General features: G+C 42.7%; 1 protein-coding gene across 1 annotated transcript in view; it reads left to right on the top strand.

Moving 5' to 3' along the window:
* The first annotated feature begins 622 nt into the window (after positions 1-622).
* The window catches only part of TTBK1 (tau tubulin kinase 1), a 104,318-nt gene continuing 79,313 nt past the window's right edge, over positions 623-25,627 (top strand). Inside the window, exons 1-3 of the mRNA XM_056487795.1 lie at positions 623-715; positions 14,363-14,521; positions 21,810-21,957. Of these exons, the coding sequence (XP_056343770.1) occupies positions 14,414-14,521; positions 21,810-21,957 (256 nt within the window). The 5' untranslated portion in view covers positions 623-715; positions 14,363-14,413. The remainder of the gene's footprint in view (positions 716-14,362; positions 14,522-21,809; positions 21,958-25,627) is intronic.

Raw genomic sequence — 25,627 nt, 5'->3', positions numbered from 1 at the left:
GTGCCCGGTGCCGGTTGACGGTGGAGGCGGGGCGGGCCCGGGGCGGGCCCAGCTGGGTGGGGAGGGCCCGCGGGTGATGTCAGGCTGATGCTGTCGGTGCGGCGCGCGGTGCATTGTGGGCGAATCCCGCCGCCCGCCGCGGCTCCGAGGGGGAGAATGCGCTCGGGGCCGGCCCGTGCCACAGCCACAGCCGCAGCGCGCCGGGCCGGCGGCACCGCGCCCGACGAGCCACACTGAAGGGCGTGGGGCATGCGCTGCCTGCGCCGGCCGCAGCGGGAGGCGCCGGCGGCGGCGGGGCCAGGTGAGCTGGGCCTGACCGGGCTGGGCCGCGGCGGCCACGGGCGGAGAAGGGAGGGAGGGAGGGACCGTCCCGCTGGCGGCCTGTGAGATGCGGGACTGGGGACCGCACCGGGCCGGGCCGCGCTAGGGCTGCGCGCGAGGCACTGCGGGAGATGTAGTCTACCGCCCCACCAGGCATCTCCAGTCGAAGGCAGAGAGTCCCGCGCGCGGAACTCGGGTTCCCAGAGTGCCGTTGGGGGGTGGGCGAGCCAGCGGCGGAGTGACGGCTCGGTGACACCAATGAGAAGGTGGGCAGGGTGGGGCGAACCAACTGCCGAGAGGGGCGGTGGGGAGTGGGGGGAGCGGCGTGCGGGCAGCTGCAGTGCAGGGGCGGACACGGCCACCTCCTCGGCTGGGGGAGGCGGGACGGCCCGAGGTGAGGGCAGGGCGGGGCGGGGCGGGGTGGGGTAGGGGCCCTGGCGATGGCCGCCCCTCAGCGCTGTTTCTGCCCGGGGGTCGCGGCGATTCCCGAGGGTGCTGCCGCGGGAGGGGCGGGCCGTGGCCTCGCTGCGGTGTGCACGGCAGGGGCGGGGGCGCCCCGAGCACTGAAAGGCTCCGCCGGAGGGAGCGGCGCCCGTGGGTGGTACTGGGGACCGCCGGTGCCGGGCGGGGGCAGAGGTGCGAAGGCAACCGCGGCCTTGCGCTGGGCCGGGCTCCAGCGAAACCCGCGGAGGGTGTCGGCCGCCTCAGGAGGTCAGGTGCCGCCCGGGGCTGGGCACGGCATCCTGCCTGAGGCCGCCGGGTGCCTGCCCAGCTGCATGGGGAAAGCCAGCCCGATCCGGAGAGGTCTCTTGGGAGACAGCGCTTCCATCGCGTTACACTGGGATAACTCCGTGGTGTTCGGGCTTCAGGCAGCAGGCTGAGAGTTTCTCCCCTTTGGCCGGGTGGAAATGGTGCATCATGAAATCCCCTTAAATGTCATTGTGAGACACAATCCCTTTGGAATAAATGTTAAGATTGCTTTGAGAGGGAGGAATAAAGAAGGTCAGCTATGAGCTCCCTCCCTAGTCCAGGGAAAGAGTGGGAGAATCTGTTTGGTATATATTGGAATCTTTAGGAATGAGAGGTGAGAGAAACGATGTGGCTTTTACATGGTGCATCTGAAAATTGAGACTCCCTTGTCTGTGAGAGTTTCCCCAGCTATGAACTGGGGGAATTCAGTGGCAATTTTTGTTGGTCAGGCCAATCCATGGTCTTCTCCACAACAGTGCCCAGTGCCTATGGATCACACTGTTGAGAGCCCCAGCAGGTATCCCCAAAAATATGGAAAATAATCTAACAATAGCAGTGTGCCTTGGATGTTAATGTATCAAGTGTTTTTTCACATTAACTTACCTGGTTTTTTGGAGAGTGGAGGATACATCAATATATTAGACTCGACGGGTCTACACAGTAGGTTTTTTCATGGGATTCACAATCCCTTAGTTCTTTTTGGTCTTACCCAGTCCCTCACTGTTTTCTGTTGGGTCTTCTCCACTACTCAAGAGCTGCACACATGGGAAAGGATCTTTTTTGTTGTTGTTGAGAAGGAAGATGTGATGGACTGTAGAGGTAATAAAAAAAAAATGTGTTTGGAAACCCTTTCCTTTTGGTGTCAAGCTGTCTTATCTTTAATTTGGTGAGCAATATGAAAGGAACAAACTGGATCCTGGGCTGGCTCCAGCCAGATAGGTACAATGGAGAGCAGAGAATGCCTGTGGGAACAGATTTCCTCTTATGAGAAATGAGGCATCTCAGCCTTCAAAAAGAGGTCTGGTGTCAGCCGTAGCACATGGAAGTGGATTCCTCTCTGTCGGTGCAGCAGAGATGTTGTCAGGTCCAGTGTCAGCCCTGGAGCTGCCTGGGTACAAAGTTTTGGTGGCCTCCCAGTCAGACAGGGAAAGAGAAAGGGAAACATTGATGTCTGGTGAAAAGGTTTTGATTACAGGATCATAAACTCAGCTGCTCAGGCCAAACCTCTGGATTGCTCCAGTTCTTTCTCTGCCAGTGACCAAGAGATGATGCTCAAGAAAAGGCTATGAAGATGAGCACACTGAGCTTATCACCGTGGTGGTACAGGATGCAGCTTTTCAGCCTTTTTATTTGTTGGCCTGAGTAATTTTCCACATACACAAAGTGTGACCTGTATGCTAAGAGCACTCTGTTGTGAAGCCTAGTTCTGCATTCCTGTGTTTTCCTCTCTTTTAGCCAGTTACTGGTTTTAGAGAAACTCTGATTTTATTCTGGAACATCCTAATTTCCAAGGCCTTTGGCCTGATACCGTACATATCTACGTGCTTGTTGAGTCTTCCTCAAAACACCTTGCCTATCCTAATAGATCTGTAAGTCAGGGCTTCTCCACTTAGTTTAATTTTTAATCTTCAGTTTTCTAAATGTGTCTGTTGTGGAAGACTGGTTTTCCAGATCCTCTGCAGAGCTCTTCAAAATAAGCAGCAGCCAAAAATCCTTGGCATCTTCTTTCCGATCTTTCCTTCAGTCTTTCTATTTCTTATCTGTCCATCATTTAGCATTTGGCTGGGTGGCCTCTGGTCACATATGGGTAGAAAATATGTAGATTTTATCAATAATAATTTACTTAATCTCTTCTGGATCATCACTTGGAATAATTTGTACTGTTTTCTTCTTTTGCACACATCTTCTATTCTAAAAATCTCCTGTTGGCACAGCAAGTCAGAATTAAAATGAAGTAGAGGTTGCACTGGCCGAAGAATTTTTTTTTGTTTGTTTGGGTTTTTTTGTTTTTTTTAAAGATGATACCTTTCTGTCTAACAAAGTGGAATTATTTGCAAGTTATATTTAAAATTTCATATTAGTAATATATCCTGATCTGCATGAGGAAACTGAAGTTCCCCATTGCCTCCTGTTTCCTAAAGGTATAGGCCATCTGTTCTCACATGGCAAATCACTGTTGCTGCTTTATTCTGGTCTGATTGGATAGCTTTACTATTACATTTTTTCCATTTAGCCTTGATACAAAATTATTTCTTTATCTCCTGTGAGTCTGTCTGTTTGTTTTGTAGTATGTAGTAATCTTTCTCCCCTAGAGTGACCTGGCCTAATTCTGTGTGCCTTTTCCATGGAACACTGGAGAATGTGCCCGGGTAGCTCCGTGTTCACCCTTCAATCCATTCATCCTTGTTCCCTACCATTCCTCTGGAACCTGTTGCATCTCTTTGGTTTTTTGGATTCCATTTAAATACCTTATAATCCTGAAACTGCTCTTTCTTTCTCTCTCTCTGTGTGTGTATGTGTGATATTTCTTCTAAAATTCAGCCAATTTTTTCCTGAACTTGTAATTCTTAGTGAGAAACTCCCTCCCAGGACCTGCTGTGCCACTTCTGCCCCTTACTGGTCTATAGCTTCTTGACATGCAGCTTAAATTCTTGGTACCTGTTCTGCTCACTGGAACAAGGATATGGTATAGCTTTCACCTTTGTGGAGGCATCAGCGCAGTGCTTCTCCTGTTTGGACACTCTAATAAATTGTCTGGCTCATTTCCCTCATTTCATTAAAGTTGCTTGTTTGCTTCCTGTAGTACCTCAGCCAGAGAATAGAAGTCACCTTTGTGGTGGCATTGTATTAGGAAGCTTAGACTTTATGGTCTAATTATGTCTTGAATTATTTAAACAGAATGTAGCTGCATTAGACTTCTAAAATTTTCTAGGTCAGGAGTTGTGCAAGTAATTTATCGAAACTAACTGGTTTCTTTAGGTTTTGTTATCCTTGGGGAAAAAAAAAAAAAAAAAAAAAAGATTGGCCTCAGGCAGAGTTACAGTGTTTTTAAGCAGAAGAGACAATCCTGTGATCTCACGGAAGGCCAAGAGCTTCCTGCTGTGGAGACAAACACAAAACACATCTTGACTGATCTGAAGTACTGCTCCTCTATTGTGCCACCACTTGCATTTGACTGACCCTACAGTGAACCAATTCAGGAAGCTCTAAGCCAAGGAAATGCCCATATTTATTAGGAAAAGGAATAGTTTTTCTGCTAGTACAGGTCACTGGCCCGCAGTGGAATCCTACATACATGAGTTCAGAGCTGGGAGGAGAGAGGGGAGGTGTTTCTCTTCATTTCAGGCAGATTTTTAGACTGGCTAATTAGGAAGCTGAAGCTGTGGATCTAGCATTGGGATCTTTAGGATTTATAGGATAATGTAGATAATATGGTGTAACAATGCTCCCATTAATTCTCACCTTTCATTCATTAGCGTCTAAGCACTCAAAATGTGATTTTTAGGTGAGTGTTGGGTTTTTTGGGTTTAGGGTGGGTTTTTTGGTTGTGGTTTATTTTGGGGGGTTTTTTTGGGTTTTTTTGTTTGTTTGTTTATTTTGTTTTTTGATTTTTTTTTTTTCTTTAAGTAAGAATGGCAGTAGCTAAAGCATGCCTTTTAGAGGTGCCCAACCTTGGTCTAAAAAGACAATCCACCATCTTTCTTGTTTCACATTCTGTCCTTAAGAAAAATACCCATGAAAAACTAATTTGCAGTTTTCAGGCTTCAGCTTCTAGCAGAAGATGAACTAGAATGTCAGAGGACTTTAGTTTCTTAAATTTTCATAATAGGGAGGTACTTCTCCACTACATTCCCTTGTTTTTTGGGGTTTCTTTGGGCTAAGTTCCGTGCATTTTATAGAGTTTAGTTTTCAGGTAGAAGGCACCTCCAGCCTTTTTTTCTGATCCAGGATTTTTAGTAGCCATGAGGCATGGATTACTGGACTCTACTGTCTCTCACCAGTAGGCAAGGACAGAATTACCTCCCTTTTTTTTGTGCTTCTCTCTGTAGCAGTGCTCTGCTCTGTATGCATGACCTCTATGGCTTATTCATAGATCTAAGTGTGAGTTTGGTTGTATTAAGAAGCATTTTGTTGAAGATGCACATTTTCATTCTGCTGTTCCCCATTTCTATGAAGAAATAAGGAGTGGTTACTTTTCAAGCAGAGATGAGGCTTATGGGGCTTTGCCCTTTGAGCCAACAGGACATAAAAGAAAATGTAAAGGTGGAAATGCAAAGGGCAGGTAGTAAAGTAGTTTGTCACTCTTGTGACAGTTATCTGGGGGAAATGACAGGAGCCATTTGATTTCCAGGGCTCAGAGCTATGTGGTTGCATAGGTCCTGCAGCTTCTTTTCAAGTGTGGTGGCAGCTCAAGAGCTGGTATTTTTGGTGTGCTTGTTGCTTCTTTTGCAAAACACATTTTCTTTAACCTTGCTGCCTGTGTTTCTGATTGGGATGAGATTATATGCATTTTTTTCCCCTTCCAAACATCCCAGGCTGGACTTGAACCAGTAATTGTTCTGTCTGTGGAGTATTTATTATTAGAAGCATTCACCAGGAGCCAGCTTACTCTGGCAAGCTGAGCACAGAATGCACAATTACTCATTGCAGGTTGGGATAGGTTTGAAAAATTGCTATGAGCATTGACCAAGTCATGTACAAAATTTACTTTTTCAGTACTTTACTACAGCTGTGAATAGAAAATCAATTATACATTAAAATATGGGATAAGGTTCATGATGCTTTTTATAGAAACAAGTTCTGACCATATTAGTTTTGTAATAGGAAATTCTCAGAATCCAGTTACTTGGCATAGCACTGGAAAATTAAGGATCAAAGTAAAAATGTGGTTTATGACAATGAATCAGTCCAGAAGAACACATTTTAAAATTTTGTTGGGGATTTTGCTGCTGTGTTTTTTGATTGTTCATATTGGGGGTTTTGTTGGTTTTTAGGGTTTTTTCCCTGATTCAACAAACTGGTGTAAAATCTGATAGCAGAAGGAGAAGGCACATGCCTCAGTCATAGAGCTGCTTAACTCCACAGATAGGAAAACTCCTGGGTGGGAATCAATTGTTTGCATGTTCTGGGGGGAGGTGCAGGCAGGTAATGACAGTTGTGAACTAGATGGCATTCTTGGTACATGTGGAAATGGCTTTTATAGAGGCAGTCCTGACCAACTTGTAGAGCTCTCCATAATCTTGGTAACACCCTTGTTCCTTGCAAACTGACTCACACAGAAGTGCAGAAAGAAATGAAACAGACTGTGCCTACATGTACAAGAGTTTTTTTATATTTTTCTAGGATGTTCTTGCATAGACTAAATATCACCATTGAAAGCATGGCACAGACTGAGGATGCAGTATCCCAGGGTTTCCTTTGCTGGAGGCTCTTCCTCAGAGGCTCCAACTTGAGCTGTTACAGTATTGCTGCACCAACAATTTTCAAAGGAAAATGAGTTGATATCTGTGTGGACTCTTGGTGTGCTTTTGGGCTGGGTCATGCAGCAAGAGTCTTATGAAAAGAATGGGGATTTTTCACATCAGCAAGGAACATAGGGTGTAGTGGAGAGGAAATATGCAATTTGCTAGAATCAGCACAGTTACATGCAAAAATTGCTGTGATGCATTCCCAGCCCACATGAGAGGCACTATGGGAATCTGTAGGAATTACCCTCCCCAGGACAGCTGTCCAGGCTGTGGCCTGGCAGCCTCTGGGGCAAAGTGCTGTTGTGGCAGTGACCAGAGGCAAAGGCCAAATTTGATAGACCCTAGGACTATGTATAAGAAGGACTGTTCATCAGAAGAGAGACAGTGGGAAAAGTGGGAAGCAAACCAAAATGGTGATGGAGAAGGGACAATTGAGATAAAACCAATTCTGCTAAAGAAATATTCAATCACTGTGGCTGAATGGTTTCGTGATAAAGCCCCAGGGGGAACAGAGGCAATAGCTAACAAAGTACAAAAGGTATGGATGGCTCCAGAGAATAACAAAATTTCTTTGGAAGGTGTTTAGCTAACAGGAACTTAAATCCCAGTGCAGTCCAGCCTACTAGGTGGATATGCACACTTCACCCAGTATGTTTTCTATATGCACAAAGAGTTCAAGGAGCAGAGTAAGTGTGCTCAGTGGTATCCATCCACTCCACCTGAAATGCAGGTACATTATCTACAGCCTGGAGGTGAAGTGTTAATTAAGGCATTCTTTAGGAAATCCAAATTAGAACCTGTATGGGAAGGTCCATGTACTGTTTTATTGTGTTCTGAGTTTGCTGTTAAAGATTTAGGTAAGGAAAGTTGAATGTGCCATTATCACATCAAACAAGTAGTGATGATCAGCCAGTTGATAAATGCCTGAGAATTCTTCATGATTTTGTGTTGGGAATCACTTAAGTATTTGTGCATGGGAATCTATAAGCTTGGATTCTACCCTGTGGTAATCTTATTAGTTTTAATTCTGTTAAATTTGTTATTTGTAATAATGTTGTAGAAGGACAGTGATTCAAAGGCTCAAAATTGTTTTCTTTTCCCTTTTGCTACATTAGCAAGTGTGCTTAAATAAGAGAAAGGAAGAAGTGTTGAGGAACATACCTGGTGCAGGTAGCTGGGTGTGCAGCTGCAGTGGGAGGCAGGAAATGTCTGGAGGCCTAGGCAAGGGGCTATGAACTGGTGCCACCCCTTTGCCAAACAAAGGGCATGGGGACCTGTCAGGCTGGCTGGCTGGTTCATCCAGACACTCTGTGGAACCCAATAAAACAGGAGAATACCCCAGACCAAATATCCCGTTTACCAAGAGGCACCAAGAGCATGAGAGGAGCACAGCCTGTGAGGGCGCAAAAATCCGGTGGTGCAGTGTGGCTCCTGAATGGTCAGACAGAAAGTTTCCTTAGCCAGCTGTCTGCAAACTAAAAAGAGATTAGACAGATCAGAGAATGAAGCTGTAGATTTGCAGGCAGCAGAGGAAGGATGAACCTGCTCCTCTGAGCATGCTCCAACTAGGGTGAAGAGTTCCTTACAAGAATTAGAAAATGTTACAGAAGGGCTGTAGAGGGATGACTTAAGTGGATAACAGTTGGTGTGATTTGTCATGTTTTTGTCAGACCCAGGAAACCTCTTCTGTGTAATAACAAATAGAATATCTGTTGTGAAATTTTGTCTCAGTCTGATATGACATCAGTGCAGAAAGTGGCAGTTTCCCCACTTATGCTAGTTTTTATTATGAAAGTGTTTGGTTATATGAAGTCTACATGGCAAACCTATCAATACGTGAATTTTCCTAGCAAAATACCTTGTCTTCCAGAATTTGAATCAAATTTCAAAATCTCTCATCAGGAACTTACTGTTACGTTCCTAACCTCTAAATAATTTTTTGACAAGTTTATTTAATACTTGATGATTATTGTGACCGCATCTATAATAAAAATTTTTGAATGGGTAAGGTGAACACTGCATTCTCTGGAACAGAGGTTTAAAATGGTTGATCTCAGGCTGTGGGCCCTTGAAGAACCTGATGTAATAGGTTATAACAAGAACTTTGAGCAACAGATGTTATCCGTTTGCTGTGTGCCTGAGTGCTTTTTTCAGGCTAAAATCCTGTTCTCCAAGGATAAGGACTCAGGGAAAGTCCTGTTGACCACTCTGAAAATTGACTTGGAATGGCCACATTTGATGGAAGATGAGTAACAGGCTCTGTACAAAAGCAGAGAGAAGGGAGAGTATGTGCCCGATGGGACATTTTGCATTACCTGAGGATCTGATCATACTCTGGTCCAGGATCAGGTGATGACAACATTCTCCTGTGTGTCAGGTGTAGGTTGAGTCTGGTATCATAAGTCTCTGTTTAGTTCTTGCTTTTATTCAGATATATTTGTTTTGGCTGCCAGCGGAATACTCAAGCTTTTCAGTAGTGATTTATATTGATTTTGCAGGTACAGATACTTAAGCTGCAGTTAAATGTTCATTGTAAGCAAACCATAATGTTTGCCTGTTAAATTAGTGGAAGTTGAGCTGGTTATGATATCAGAGGGATTTCCTGGAGTTGGATTTAATTTTCTGCTTATTTCAAATTTGAAGCAACCCAGTCAAGGAGATTGGTGAAAGATAATAGACTTTCCTTTCATATTCTCCTGTTCCCCATTGTTTTGCTTGTACTGCTGAGATGTATTTGGGAAGGATTAGCAGCGTAGGCATGCTTATTTGTGCATTCCTAATGATTTGTTGTCATAATTACCTGTACTGATTCTCCTTGCAGATAGGTGGGTTTGGCACAGAAATTACTGGTGTGTCTGACTGCTCTGTAATGTGTGTGAATGCATTCTCTGGCAGTGTGATATTGTTTGTTTGGGGGTTTTGTTTCCTCTAGTCCTGTGCTGTTACTTTCACTGTGCAGGCAGTGATAATTCAGTTGGCTTGCAACTGGGTGGCCATAATAATGCTGTCAAGGTGCATCTGTTATCGTGTTTAATATGTATGTTCTGCTCAGTGCAGTCTTGTGTTAGCGGAGAATCTGGACCTTGGTTGATTGCAGTCTGTCTTGATTGCTGCTTTTTTTGTTTGTTTTTCCCAGTCACTCCTTAATGGTCATAAACCATTCAAAGATGAAAAACAATCCCAGCATCTTGAGCAACCTCACCTTTAGATGTTTTGATTTTTACAGAAGTGAAATGCTGTGAACAGCAAGTCCAGAATTTCTAAGGCTGATGCCATTCCTGGCCTGTGAATATGTCACAGAGGAGGCTTTAGGCTGCAGCTGATAGGAGTTGAGCCTGTTCTCTAAGCCGGGTTTGCTGCAGCAGGGACGGGCAGTGAATGAAGATGTGTCTTCAAGGAATAATTCAGAACCCTATGAGCTCCTGCTGTCAGACCTACCCTAACGGCTTGTTTTTCATTGCTGTTTCAAGTTCAGCAGGGAGTGTGGTGTATTCCAGGGCTGAGGGGTTGTTAGTCCAGTGTGCTGTATATTTTTTAATCAACTTCTTTTCCTGTATTGTCATGCACATTCCTATCCTGATAACAGAATGCTAGTGCATGGTATTAAGTTGTAAGGGTATTTTGTTTGTTTCAATGTGAGTATTTTAATTTTTATGGTTGGTGTTGTGTTTTGGAAGAAGATGATGTTGGAAAAATAGTGAGGGACACTGGGTCCACACAGGTACTGCTGCCATTAACTGAGCCCTCATGCTGCTGAGTAGTGGCACTTGGAAACTTGGCTAGTTTTTGTTTTCTTACTTCTAAGCATTCTCAGTCCTACTTTTTGTGTTCAGTCCTACTTTTTGTGTTCTCGTCTTATTCCTCACCCCATCTGTTTCATTGATATTCATATTGGGAACAGCTAAATTGTGCTTAAATTCTATTTACAACTAGTTTTTGGTTGTTGCTCCCATGCAGGTATCAGACAGGGAGATTGATCTGATTTCTAGAGTGCAGTTTATTGGGCTACTTCTTTTGGTTGTGCATTTATCCAATTTTGTCTCACCCAAAAAAAGCTGTAGTTTACATCAACATTCCATAACATCTCTGAGATCCACTCTTAAGGTGGATCACGCTCCTGAGGTGGTTCATGGTGGGGAATTTGATCAAGTCAAGAGAGTCAAGGGTTACAGCAGTCTAAATTGTTCTAATTTGTAGACTTCCAGAGGTAAGGATGTGTCCTGAAATTAAGTGGGTTATTGCAATTCCTCCACAGTGAGATTAAGATCCTTAGTAAGGTGGTGAGAGACAGAATTCCATAGCTTTGTTCTGGTGTTTAATAACCACCTCATGGCTGATGAGTTTTGATCTTGATGTTTGTGTGAGTGTGGCTGTATTTTCAGCACTCCAACTGTGGTATACTGGGACTGAAGCAAGCCAACAGAGGAAAGATCTCATATATTCTTTAGGAATTCCCATGGAGTGTTCTTGGTATTTACAAGTTTAATTTTAAGAATGTTATGAGGAAATTTTTTTCCAATAAAGCTGTTTAAAATTTTGCTTGCATGAAAGAGAACCTTGTAAGATAGGTGGTTGGGCTGTGTTTATGAGACTTTTTCCATTGATTCTTTGTTTTCTGTTCTCTGACCACCTTGAAGAGCTAAAGAAGACAGATATATTATGTATACATTCCTTCTGCTGAAAGTACCTCACCAAAACACAAGTTGGGCCATACTGAGTCATACCACAAGTCCATCTAGACCACTATCCTGACCTCAGCTGGCCAGGAATGGGTATCTAGGATAGAGAATAAAAGCTGGAAAGGCATAGAAAATGACTCCTCAGACTGATCTTGCCACTTTCTGAGAACTGGTGAACATGGCGGGTTTTTTGCATTTCTTTTATTATAAATGCCAAGACTAAATTTATAAAGCTATAAAGTTTATATATTTGTAAAGTTTATATGGTTGGCTGAAGGATATATCAGTATGGAAGAGCTGATTTCACATTTCTTCCTGCTGAGATGGGCCAAGAGGTGGAATTTGGTCCTACTGTTGTCGCTGTTTATTTCTCAGCTGCTTTCCTTTGTGCTTCACTTGCTGTTTCTAGGAAGGCAGTTTTAGAGTATCTTACGCTTGCTCAACTCCCTTTGCATGACTTCATGCGACAGGAGTACAAGAATTTCTTGACATCCTGTCCATTTCCTACAAAAAAAGACAAACTGAAAGTTCTTGTTTTCACAGTCACTGTACTTTAAATTATATCTTTTTATATTTAGTGGTTGATACATTTTAAAGGTAAGGAGAGTGGTGCAGTGTCTGGGTTTAAGATGCTTGGGTAACATTTAACATGTAGGAATGATGCTCTCTGCTTTGTACTGCAGAGGAGAGGTATTGCCTTACCACTCTCCCACTGACCATCTTGTGCCTCTTCTGTGCTGATGGTTTCTGCACAAAGCTACCTGCATCCCTTCTTTTGCCCCTTGTGATCCTCCTGGGTTTTTAGGTTAATGTGTTATGTCTTGCTATGGATGTAGGTAATGCTTGGCCCATAGGCCTGAGCATGTTTCTGCAGGATTTGTACTACCTCAGGAATAAAGTTCAGATTTGTGCTGCTACTGTGGTCTAAAACATCTTGGAATTTGTTTCAGACTATAATTAAATTGGCATTTGCTTTGGCTGCATTACTCTGGTGATACCAGAGCATATCTGTAAACTTAGTTCTGTAATTCCTTATTGCCAAATAGCTACTGTTCATGGTATTACCCAGAAGGATTTTAATCTGTTTCAAAGCCAGATTCCTTTAAATAACAGACATGATATCTTTGTACACATGTATTAAATTTTTTATAAAGGAAAGTGGAATAGTGCACCAGGGAAAGCAATTGTACCTTGCCTGGCTTTGAGTGCTCATGGACTTTCATGCTAGGTCTCTACTCTAAAATTATTCCTTGGGATTACTTTTTACCAGTCACCAGACTGAAATCTTACTATGCACATGCATTGCTAAAGTGGTGAAGTGGTAAAGTGAAGAGACCTTCAAGAGTAGGGAGGGGATACTTATTTCTGTGTCAATGTTTGTAATGTTAAAAGTTTGGGGTAGTCTATAATTAACTAACTTTTCTTTAAGTACCAGGAGAAAAGCCAGCATTAAGGGAGATTTTTGCAGGGGCTCTCTGTCCTGTGCTTTCTGAGGTGATGTGCAGGGAGATCATGTGCTCAGTGCTCACTGGTAGCTTAGGGATGGCCAGTTCAGGTGTTCTGGTGAGCATAAAGGAACTTGGGAATGACATTCCACTTGCTCATTAGAAGAAGAAGCACACATGTTGTGCTGTCAAACACAGCAGGTACTTTCTCTTACCAGTTTCTTACTTCAGTAAGATGACTGAAAGCACAGCTACCCCATACAGATGCAGGCCTCTTTCAGTGAGAATTTGGAACGTTTTACAGCACCTTTCTTCTGAATCTCTTTAATACTCAGGTGTTTTTTTCTTATTTCTCTTCTATCATTTTGACTGTCCTTTAGCAGATGTTGGATTGAACATTTCTTAGCAGCCCTCTTGCTGAGTTAGTCTGCTGCGCTTTTTTTTCATGTAGTTATTTTATATCTGGAATGAATTATTTTTTGTGAAGATTTTTATAAGATCTCTGAGGTCTTTTGTTCATGTTTTGTTTGATCATCCTTTGTGTTGCTCTTTTGACATACTTCTGTCTGCTGCTTCCTTGTGCACACTACATGCTGGCCACTTCATAGCCTTCCCTCTCAGTCCTTTTATTGCTAGGGAATGAGTTCTTTTCTCTACTTGAGCTCACAATTAACTGGTAACTTTTTTCCATTTTTTGTGGATCTGAAGAAATGTGATGGTTGAATGACCAGCTCCAGTATTTTTTTAAAATTTGGTATTTATGTTGTTAATCTAAGTCTGCAAGCAGACTGCTGCAGTAACATTCATTTTTAGAAAGGAAAATATTCATATTTTGGTAGTGACAACAGAATTGGCAAGATCCATGCTTGGTAAAAGATCCAGCCTACTTCTAAAGCCAGTAAAATATCTGAGCGAAATCTTTTGTTAGGCCTCTTTCATTCATTTTCTTCTAGGAAAGCCGATTTAATGTGTTTCTGAAAGTAATTTTTGCAGAAGATTTATACTAAAAATCCCTTAAAATTAATATCAACATAGGCTATCTGGAGCTTCACATGAAGGCAGGAAAAAGGGGCAAGATGAACACCACAGGGGCAAGTTACCTCTCTGTATTTAATTTGATCATCTTTAGCACTGTGTGTAGGGTATGAGTAGGACTAACCTGTACCTGGCTGAAGTCTTTTCTAACATTCCCCATCTGCTCTGCTTGGCTGTTCATTACAATAATGTGTCTGTAACCCTGGCCCTGTACAGTCCTCCTACCCTATTCAGACTTTTTAGGCTTATTGAATGCAATACTTGGCAAACTTTTCTGATTTGTGTTGGATGTCATCCAATGCAAGCCATAAAAACTGCTGAGGTAGCAGCTGCTCTGCTAAAGCAAGACTTCTTCGCCTTGGAACAATAAGAGCCCTTGCAACATTTTGGATTCTCATTGCATTGTCAAGCCCAAAAACTCTCCTGCATGGTGTAGCTTGGTGATTGTCACCCTTTAGTTTGTGCTGATGATTTGGAGCAGGGTTGCTTCTGTCAGGTTATGTATGGAGTGAGCTCAGGTGTTTGCAGGGTGAGTTTGCCTTCTTTCCTAAGAGGCTGGTTCTGATTTACTCAAAAGCAAGACCTGTGGAAATGCAGCATGTACTTATATGGCGGCCTGTAATAATTTTGTCATTCATTCCCTCTGCCCCTTTTTTTCCCCCAGATAAATGGCTCATTTAAACCGGGGACTACTGATATACTCTCTGGCTGGCAAATGCAGTGCCTAGCAGCAGTCATCAAGGACGAACCAAACATGAGTGGTGGAGGAGAGCAGGTCGACATTCTCCCGACCAACTACGTGGTCAAAGATCGCTGGAAAGTGGTGAGTAGCTCTGGCTTTGATGGCCCAAACAGGCATTCTCCTCCTCCTGCAACCTCCCTGCTTAATCCTCTCCTCTGGCAAGCAACATGGAGTGATAGGGTTTGACATGTTAGCAAGATACTGCAGGAAGAAGGGTTTTAGAGTGGTATTTTCAGGAGGCTAAAACTGCCAAGGATTTTTAGGTAGGATTGAGTTGTTGAAGCAGATTGAGTAATGTTTTAGTAGGAAACTTAGATTTCAAATTACTGTGGCAAAGAATACTACAGACATGACTTTAAATAAATTGCATTATAATAAAATAATGTTTTGTGTTGGAATGCCAGCTAGTTAAAGAGTCAGAAAGTCCATGATTAAACAACTGGTTCAACTTTTATGCAAATTTTTTAGGATACTTAAAATTGTATCATCATATGTTAAGTGTTTTAGTTCTTATCCTTTGTGCAAGCTGGACAGGCTTTGCTTTTAAAATGCTGAAAAAACATTTAAATCTCATGTATGCATGCCATTGTCTCAATTTTTTACTGGGATTACTCTGAATCATTAAACTCCCAGCAGAAACCTCCCTAGTTTGAACTCCAAGTGATTTGCAGTAAGTAGCACTGAGTTGTTCTTTATGCTGACTGGCTGTGGTACAGTGGCCCTGTGAGTTTTGCAGTGGAGTGTGGAGAGCAGAGGAATAAAGAAGCTTGGGACTCTGAATTCACTTCAGTTCCAGGCTGTGGATAGGTTATTTTTCAATAGCCCACTTCAGACAAAATAATATCTTTTCATTAGACCCAGCCTTGTTCTTGTTGCTCCCCATTGCCTGTCTCTCTTCACTTTGTTCCAGCTTTCTCCACAGCCTTTACTTTCTGTCTGGCCTATTGCTAAACACCCTATTTATATTTAAGCAATTCAAATTGTTCTTCATTCTCCAGGCTTCTTGAGAGCAGATGGAGAAGCTCAGTTTTCTCTGTGATTAGACGCCAAAATGGAGACAACCCCTTTGCCCCTCCCAAAGCTTTCTGTCACAGCTGAAGGAAAGCTTTGCTGCTCCTGCAGCTCTGGATTGGAGCATATGTACTTGTTTAGGAGGGATGATCCATGGGCAGGCTAATTGACATACAGGACTTAAAACATGCCCTGTGCTTCCCAGTGTCTCAGAAAGTAGTGGTTGCAGATTTTATCTGTGTCTCCCTGCACAAATGGAAATTTCCCCAGAGCCTGAAATTTGGTCAGAGTGGTGCATGTTCTTTGCCAAGCTGAATTTCAGTGTTCTCCTGATGCCTTTGCTTCAGGTGCATGATTGCTAGTACTCATTCCTCCTTGACAGGAGGGAGAACTCGTTTACATTGAGGGTGGCAGAGGATTGGAACAGGCTGCCCAGTGAGACTGTGGAGTCTTCTTCTCTGGAGACATTCCAAACCCACCTGGATGGATTATTGTGTCGCCAGCTCTAGGTGACCCTGTCATGGCAGAGGGATTGGACTAGGTGATCTCCAGAGGTCTTTTCCAACCCAGACAGTTTTGTGATTCTGGGATTCTCTGTTCTCCTTTACCTTGGCTAATTTTAGCTTATACCATTCCCTGTTAATCAATCTTGGAGTTTCTCCTCCATAGATGGGAGTGCTAAGACTTCTGTAAATGATGAAAGTATTTTTGTAACAAAGTCTAAACAAAGTAACTTAATTCTTGGCAACAGCAGAACTCTTACAAGCATCAAAAACTCCAAATAAAGTCTAAATTGTGTTCAGTGATGCTCACAGGGAACATTTCAAGCCAATTATAAAGCTGGTAGAGGCACTAAATGTGGGATTCAATGCTTCATCGTTGCATGAATCAGTGACTGGGGCCCACTAGAATCTCTACCCACTAACTCTTAGAGAAGATAGAAATGTGCAGCTGTATTGTCAACAACAACTACCTCTAATTAGAGGAATAACTTTTTATGTTTTAAAATGTCTCACAGTAGTCTTAAATACTGCAGTGAGATCATTGCCCCACTTGAAATCTCTGGGAAATGACATGACTTGCTAAAGGCTGTAAATAGCAATAAGAAATCTTTTTTCTCAGTTCTGAGTAGAGCTGGGAATTTGACCAGCTAACTTGTACATTGTGAACCTTCATTGAACAGTCACTCCCCCCGCCCCAAAAAATAGTATGTGCAGACCCTTTCCTTTTAGGCAGGTCTTCTGTGCCTTCCCCTTGCTTTAAGCTGGTGTGGGACCAGTCAGTACCACGAGCTGTGGACGGCTTGGAGTAATCTGGAAAAACTATGAAAATACTTCTGGTGGCCCAAGGAAATGGACAGTGTAGGATCAAATGACCAAGCAAAAAGGGACTGTGCTTTAGAGTGAGCATAAAGCTGTAATATCAGGAGTAGCATTTTTTCCTTTTGTCACAAATCTTTCTGAATCTAACCCAGAATGTGCCAGCTATATGGTCCAGTCTTGGCTGTGGGTGATGGATCCTGCTCAAGCAGGTGTGTGGCATATTTATGTGATGCTGAGGTGCAACTGCCAGAAAGTCTTTTGTGTAATTTGTCCTCCCAGTGTCTCTGGCTGGGCATCTGCTTGAACCTTGTAGCTCTTAAAGCTGGCATACTTCCATTATTGAGCCCATTTCTAATTTTAGATTGGTGTAATGTATTCCTTGAGTTCCTTTCCTCCTTTTTGCTGACTGACAAAGCTTTGACAAATGAAGATGCTAGTTCTCTGCAGTTAGCCTGTTGATAGTTCATTTTTCTGTCACTCGAAGTCAGTGACAGAAAAAGAAAGTTTGGCTGTCTGACAGCAGTAATATTTTTGTTCTTATTTATGAAAAAAGACATGGACAGGGTGTGCTTATGGTTTTTATCAAAATTTGTAGATTTAGAAGTATTTTTTTTTTTTAGTTTTCTTTTCTTGCAGATATTTTTGATGATTTGACTAGATGAAATTTAGACAGTACTGGAACCACATGACTTTTGCTGAGTCCCCAGAGGGTCTTGATCCACGTGTGCTCTGAATGATGTGAACAGTTTTGTTCAGGGGAGGCAACAAAGTCAAACATAACTTGTACTTGCTTTGAACTAGGTATGGATGTTAAAGCTGAATTTTGATATATCTCTTTATTTCATGCAAATGCTTTTTACTGAGGATTCACAACTGATACTTATTAGCAAGACAGAGTTAGCATCTCCTGCACTGAGCGTTGAACACAAGTGATGACTCGTGTGCATGTGTATGTTCTCTTGCTAGGTGCAATCCATGTTTTGTTTTGTTTCAGGTTTCTGAGCTTCTTGATCTGAAGCTCTCCTGCTTATTTTGGAAACCTTGCTGGAAACCTCACAAAACTTTCATGAATTCTTTACCTAGTCTTGTTTAGAAAGGCCATTTATGATTCCAAGAGGGAACCGGGACAATGAAGGTTCTTTGTCAGACTTGGGGCCTGTTTTTGGTCTCTCTCTGAATTGCTTTAAGTGGGCTGTGACAGGTCTTCAGATGATTTAGAATGTGGCTGGCTGAGTTCTTGATTGGCTTCTCAGTTCATGCTTGTTTTACATGAGATCATTTCCCTTTCCTCTTCAGCAAGTGGAGTGAACTGTGGAGAGTTTGATGAACAGAGGTCAACTCTTCCTCAGCTAAGTCAGGTGAGGCCTACTGGCCATTTCAGGATTGAGTAACCCATTGAGTTGGGCGGCAGGAGTGGCAGACTTGGCTATCCAAGTGCTCCTGGAAGATAGCCACAGTGGTCACTGTTTGACCTTGTCAAATCTTTGAAGCTTGTGGATGACAGCCTTGACCCTGGCTGAGTTCACTAAAGGTTGCTGGCTTTTCATTTGGTCCTTTGCGCTGGATTTAGAGCGCACATTCCTTTGCATTGCCACAATCCTGACACCAAACCATTCCTTCCTTGGTCCTGGAATGTTATCCTGGGAAGGTCTAGTCATTATATAATATCCTTGGAAGGCAGACTGTTTAGAGTGGTGTTGTATATGCTTCTGGAATAAAAGATTAAATTTGTATTCAAGCCTATTTTTGGCTGGGGTTGTTTGTTGCCTTGGTTTTTTGAACTGTGTCTGAAAGTACTGATTTTTGCTTAGTGAGAAGGCTGTGTGTTGCTGATGTTGTTTTGGGTGTTTTTTTAGTAGGCTTTGGAAGATTGTGCTACAAGAGTCTTTTTCAGGATAAATCAAAAATATTTCAGAATATTTAAAGGAGACTTCAAAGGAAGCCGTCTGTGTCCTGTGTAACTCCTGATTGTCTGTGTCCAAGTCCAAATACCTACCTGTTTGATCAGATGAGCTATTCACTTGATTCCACAGCCTGGAATAGACACCTGGACACCCAGCTCACACAGGGGCTCATGCAATTAAGAGGAATGAATCCTGCTGGTGTTGACAGCCTGTATCCCAGTCATGACAGTAAGTGGGCTGTAGAAGGTAGGAAACGGACAAGAAGAGAATATCCTCAAGGCAGTGAGGCTTCACATGGGCTGATGATGACCCATGAATTCCACTTAGGTGATGCTTCATTCTCTTCCTTGACTTTGTGTTTGCAGTTTCATTACTGGTTTGGGGTTTTTTGAGTGGTATGTGCCCATCTCTCCTTTGTATCCAAGAGAAGGCTGTCCCGAGTTCACCTTAGAAAGTAAACTCCCATGAACCACCCAGACAATGAGGCAATGGATGTGTTATAAGTCCCTGACCTCAGCCAAGATCTTGACTTACAACAACTTGCTCTGGAACAAAGCAAAGGAAGTGCTGCTGATGGTTTCTGGATGTTTGAAAAAAATCAAGAATATGGCAGTGCTAGTGGTGATGTCGAATAGATGGTACCATCTGGTGTGCTGGGAAAAGCATGCCAGAGAATAATTTCCATTAAGAGTGTGAGCAAGGATGCAAAGAAGCAAAGGCAGCTTTGACAGCCTTCCATTGTTGGATTGTGTGTATAAAATTAGTTTTCTGATTCAGTAGAAGCTTTGATCTTGATCTCCTGTGCTCTCCCATTTGTTTCTCCGTAGATCTTTACGTGCCCTCCAGTTTGGCTGTTTTGCCAGGTGGGCAGACTCAGTATTGTACTTTTTTTCCTGAACTTGCTTCTCTGATGTATACATTCCTTCTAGGTAGCAGTCCTAGACTGTCCTTAGTTTTTCCAGATTCTTGATCATTCTTTTATTCCTAAAATGAACAACTCCTAATTCAGTGAGAGCTTCTGGAGTGAGGAGTTCAATACTGTGCATCATATGTGAGTGCACCTTCTTCCAGATCCTATCCTAGTCACATCACTGTATTGTCATACCTCTGCATTTTCACAACTGGTGTTGGACCATGAAAGCTGTTCCTGTTAGGGCCAATGAATGGAAAAGGATCATTATGTGTGTCTGTGCTGGCTCAGCAATATTTCTACCCAGATCCATTTCTTGAATTAATCTACACATTTGGGTGAGACATTTGGTTAGCCTGTATTTTTTTTTCTCAATCCCAGCTATGCTGTATTGTATTTTTCACTGTTAAATTTTGCTTGCTATCTTACCCATTTTCTGCCTGAGGGTTTTTCAATCTTCCTCAAAGTCTCTCCAGATCCCAGTTTACCTCTTTGCCTTCTGTAGCTTTTAGTATCCCTTTCCCTTTCTTATTAATATATCAGACCACAGAAGATCTCATGTACTGAATCCTGAGATATTTGCTGACATGTTGTTGCTATGTTGAATGTAGCACTGTTTTGAAAGATTTCTAATAGCCAGCTCACTTAGTGTGAATTTCCAAGTGGGAGTAGGGCTGCACTGAATTTATGAATAATCTGTGGTGAACTAGTTATTGGCTATTTACTGTGTGAATATGCCCATTTAGTCCCGTGGAAGGTCATGAGGAAAAATAACAAGAAGTTGCTCTGGATAGCAACTTTCAAAGGGTTATCAAGTAATAGCTTCGGAGAAAAGGCTGCCTGTCAAGCTCTTAGTATGGAAAACACTTCCTTCTTCATGTAGAACTGTTTTTCTTGACCTGGGAGCCAGAAAAGCAAATTATTTAGGTCACCTTTGGGAGGAAAAAAAGCCCTCCCTTGGTAGGTATGGCACTTTGTTCAACAAACTGGACAGATGCACAGGACAGGCCTTTGGTGGTACAGAAGACACTAAAATATCATCTAAACCTCATTAAACATTGTGTAAGATCCATGTTTGACTGTCTGACTGAAACTTCTTTTCCTCTCTGAGTGTTACTGCTGCTGTTGGAAAGAAGTGGCACTCAGGACTTCCAGAGCAGTTGTTAATAGAGGAAACAAAAAATGCTGAAGGCAAGGGCTGCAGCTTGGTTCAATGAATAAGTGCTAAGCAGATCAAGGGAGCCCTGATCTGCTGTAAACCTGAATTTCCTCCTGGGCAGCACAGTAGGTTTTAAATATATCTAAGAGAAAACAATACAAAATTATTTTCCCGGCATAGACATTGACTCTTGCAACACATGAGGAGTCTGTATTATACATGGTTATATGTAACTCTATGCACATATGCTTTCAAGTCTCAGCAGAAGGAGGATCAAGAAATCACCTTCCAGGAAAAGCAGAGGATCCTGACTTGCTCTCTGAATATCTGACTTACTCTAGAGCAAGCAGACAGTCTATCTCTAGAAGGTAAATACCAATTATCTGAAACTTAGACATCTGTAGCTTTGAGTTTATGTCAGCTGAAGTCGTGGATTCCCATTGTGAAACAGTCTTTTTTTTTGCTTAGAGACATAAAAAACACAATTTGGTTGGGTTTCAAACTAAAGAGAAAAAGAGACTGAGAAAGAATGGCTTGTGCACAACTGTTTTGAGGTAATGCTGTTGGCAGTTCTTTGAAATGTGACTTGGAAGTAACTTCACTACCAGAGCAGGTAAAATATCTTGTAAAAGATTCCAGTGGACGTTTTGTTCTGTTTTTTAAATCCTTTGAATGAGATGTAAACTTCATTTAACTTATTTCTTGAAAGATTAGTTCCATCTACCATGATCTGGATAGTGGTTCTGCTATCTCCTTCCAGAGTCTCTCCTTTAATTTTGACAAGAACATCATGGAAGCAATAGGCATTATCATTTGCTTTTTAAAGTAACACCTGTCATTGCTTGCTAGCCTTGTTCTTGGTTGTTAGAGCAAAGAATTTATACATTGCACAGTCAAGTGGGTAGCTGGACTTCGGCCAAGTTGTGCAGTGAAGGGATTCAGGCACATCACAGATGGGGAGCTGAGCTTGTTCTCCCTACGCAGTCGAGGAGATAGCTTTGTGAGAGCCAGCTTGATGTTCCCTCTTGTGTGGATTGTACCAAACCTCTTTCTACTTTTCCAGCTGAAGAAGATTGGTGGAGGTGGCTTTGGGGAGATCTATGAGGCAATGGATTTGCTGACCCGTGAGAATGTGGCCTTGAAGGTGGAATCAGCTCAGCAGCCCAAGCAAGTTCTCAAGATGGAAGTGGCTGTTCTGAAAAAGCTGCAAGGTAAGGCAGAAATCCCTTTGGATGTGCTACAAGTCACTGTGCATGTTAAACTTAGAATCCAGAGCTGCAAATTGTTTTTATAGTTTTTTCTTCAGCTTCCATGTGATGTCTTCCAACTTAATGTGATGTCACATTAAGTCATCCAGCTCAGAAAGTTGTTACATTATGCAACCCCAGTGAGATCCAACAGGGACTATTTTGTCTACTAGGATATAAGGAAAATGATCAGACTTAGGCTGAACTTTTGGTCCACTGGTCTGTGCAATCTAGTCATACTGATTAGAAAATAAGGAATAGAGAAAGCAGTGTCTGACAGAGAAATGAGGTTGCCTCCCAGAGGACCTGGAGCACTGAAGCATGGCAGTCTCCAAGTAAAATGGTTGACTAGTAGAGGAGTGCAAAAAGTGGACAACAGGAAGCATAGGGAAACTGACTATTAGCTAATTTTTAATGTATCTCACTGTCCTGGAGGCAAAGCATGAAGGGATGTGCCTATTCTTAATGAGAGTGCAAGGGAGCTGTTCCTGGCTGAAGGAGGGGGGCTTCTACTAAAAAGATTGTTATGGAGGGATGTAAACAAGGAATTTCCAATCTGCCTTTGAGGAACTGAGAAATGCTGTTAGCTGAAGGGCATTGTGCATAGATTTTCCTTTTAAGGCAAAGCCAGCTATTGCCAGGTACAGTTTATATGTTATAGTATAATATACATTTGAAGGGATGTTTCTTTCTGTAGGATTCCCACTTGGGCTGAGGAAACACCTGCTGAAGCAGTGAGTAGGATCCTTATCACCAGGGCTCATGCATCAGGGATTATGTTGTGACCCTATGAGTCTATCCCTTTGTCTTTGTACAAAATCTCCAGAGAGATGATTGAATTTGAGTGTGAGAATGTTGCAGGCCTTGTGAAATGACTTACTCAATATTCATGACAGATTGCCTCTAGGTAAAAGCCAGTGAATTTTTTTTGAAGGTCAAATAATTTTCCACATTTCAGCTCTCCCAAGAGGAGGACTGATAAGGCCTCTTTTGAATACTCTGGATTGTAAAAGATGCAGCTGAGCTGTGAAAAGAAAAAAATCAGCCCAGGTCATTATAAGGATTCTTGTTGATCTGTGAAAGACCTGGATACACAATCTCCCAAGGAACAGCAGAGCGGGTGTCTGAGGTCTGAACACACTGCAGTGAGAATGTTTTTAAGATTTTTTTGTTTGTTTGTTTAGTTGGTTGGTTGTACACTTGAAACTGCTCTAAATTGAATGAGGGTATGACTGTGCAGAATGATGGATTTTTGAGAGTGTTAAATGGGTGCTGCATCCAGAGCAGGGAATTCTTGAAGAGCATGACCTGAAATCACTAAACCAGGACTAGCATCAGTACAACTTGTTCACTAATACTTGTGTTTATTTCTGGACAATTGTTGAGAGTACCAAATGCTTGAAAAAACACCCACATTTATGTACAGGATGATGCTGGTAACTGGGGAGAGGAAATGTGGTATATGGAATTGGAAAAACCCCTTGGCCAAGCCATTAGTAAATATTCAGGAAGGGGACAGAAAAGACAGAAGAAGCAGAATTGGCTGTGCATCCTGCATGTATGAATGACAAACTACTTCACCCATGTTTTTACAAATCAAGCTGTTCTGTGAGGAATTTAGCTTTTTTTGGTTGAAGGTTAGTCCCCAAATGCTTTACTGAAATAAATGGTAAAGTTAAAATAAGAAATTGGGTTGAGAGCATGGGGAATCACGTATTGTAAATGTTTTCCTGTGTGTGTTGCAAAGAGGTAAGAAACATTTCAGAAAGGGAGGTGCTGCCTTTTTCCAACAGTTGGTGAGTGGAGTAAGTTTTTGGTATTACCATAGGTGATACAGTCAGTTCATGGATTTCCAGATGAAAAGCAAGGGAACGATGTTGCCTAAAATTCCTGTGTACTTTTCTGGTAGAATTGAAAATTGCAGTCCTTCTTAAATAGTGCAGCTTTATTGTTTTCTATTTAATTGTCACACCAACCTTAAAGGACTAATTAATGAGCTGCTGCTCTTTCCAGAGCTTGTGATCAGAGTCTTACAAGCATGACAGTCATGCTTATAACAGTCATGCTTACAGGCATGTTAGAGCTTGGCAGAGGTTGGGACAGAGAAGGTTGCCATTGGCCCATTCTGCAGACCTGGTTTGGATACAGTCTGACCTTTGAGTGCAGTAGCTCCTGCTTGGTGTGGACTGCAGGCTGTTGCCTACAGTTAGGTTTTCTGGGACAGTTTGTGGAATAGCCACACAGGGAACACAGCTGCAAGTAGGTCCCTCCCAATGTGCTTCCTGCACTAGCATTCCACACAGAACAGCTGGGGAACCAACTAGGTAATGATCCTTCTAGAGAGTCTCTGTACCTTCTAATAAACACCTTGTGTAGTTTTCTGCTGTAAGGATGGTCATGTGCTGGAACAGATTACCCAGAGAAATGGTTGGAGATGCTGAAAACCCAGGTGGATGTGACCATGGACAACTTGCTCTAGCTGTCTCTGCTTGTACAGGAACGTGGACTGGATGATCTCAAGAGGTCTCTTCCAACACAAATGGTTCTGACTGAGATACTTCAGCTTGGCTGTGTGACATCACTGCCACATCAGTATCTCTCACCTGCTCTGTCATTTTTTTCTGCTCATATTTGATTTGAATCTCTAGATGTATAGTGTCTTTTTTGCATTTGTTTAGATATTAATATCCTGTATCAAGGACAGGTGTCTGCTGATAAAGGCAAAAGTTTTTCTTTGAAACAGAGACTCTCCACGTATTATAATTGTTTGAATCAAGAATTCTGAGGCAGAGATAAGGCGGTAGGAATAACAGCTCTTTTACTAATATATCTAACCGTACAAGCAGAAACAACAGCAGTTGTTAAAATTACCAACAAAACAGAACAGATAACTCGGTTCCAGTCCTTTCTTTAGCTGTGGCCACACTCTCTGCACTCGGTCCTGGTGCTGCAGATGGAACAAAGCCCAACAGCTGCGGAGAAGCGGGTGGAAGGGGGCAGCAGCAGCCACGCCGGTCTCGGGTGGGAGCGGGCTGGAGCGGGCAGCTCCTCGCTCACCGTTTGGGTTCTGGTGGTCAGCTGTGTCCACAGAGGTAGGAGGCTGTAGCAGGGGAGATGAAGGGCAGGTCATCGCAGACCATCTGGCTCTCCTGCGTTCGGCCGCGTAGCTGGAGACGGGGGGTCCCTCCACTTGGCTCGGCTCGCCGGAAACACGAGTAGCCCCTCTGGAAGCCCACTCCCACCTACTCCTTTTATCTAGAGTCGTCAAAGATCCTGGGTGTAACCTGGCAAGCTTCGTTAGCATGATAATGGGAAAAATTCTTTAAATTGACACAGTAATAGAAAAACACTCAACCCCCAACAATTAATATGTTTCCAAAAGGAAAATGCTTTCTAACTTGCATCATTACTTGCAGGAATCATAAATCATCTTCTGACCAAACTTCCAAATCTCTTAATTTTCTTGGGTCTGTAAAGCACCAGCAATGGTGCCCTTTTGAAACACAATTGAGAAGTCAGCTTATGGAGTTTCTTGCTCCTGCTGGTGATGAGCTGATGGCTCTCAGTTGTCCTGTTGTTGCACCTTTACCCAAGAAGTTTTTAGCAACAGTTTTTAGAAGGTTTTTTTTGTGTG

The sequence above is a fragment of the Oenanthe melanoleuca genome, chromosome 3 (assembly GCF_029582105.1).
Source record: "Oenanthe melanoleuca isolate GR-GAL-2019-014 chromosome 3, OMel1.0, whole genome shotgun sequence".
Lineage (NCBI taxonomy): Eukaryota > Metazoa > Chordata > Aves > Passeriformes > Muscicapidae > Oenanthe > Oenanthe melanoleuca.
The sequence above is the reverse complement of the archived record's forward strand: the minus strand, read 5'-3'. Positions and strand labels throughout refer to the sequence as shown.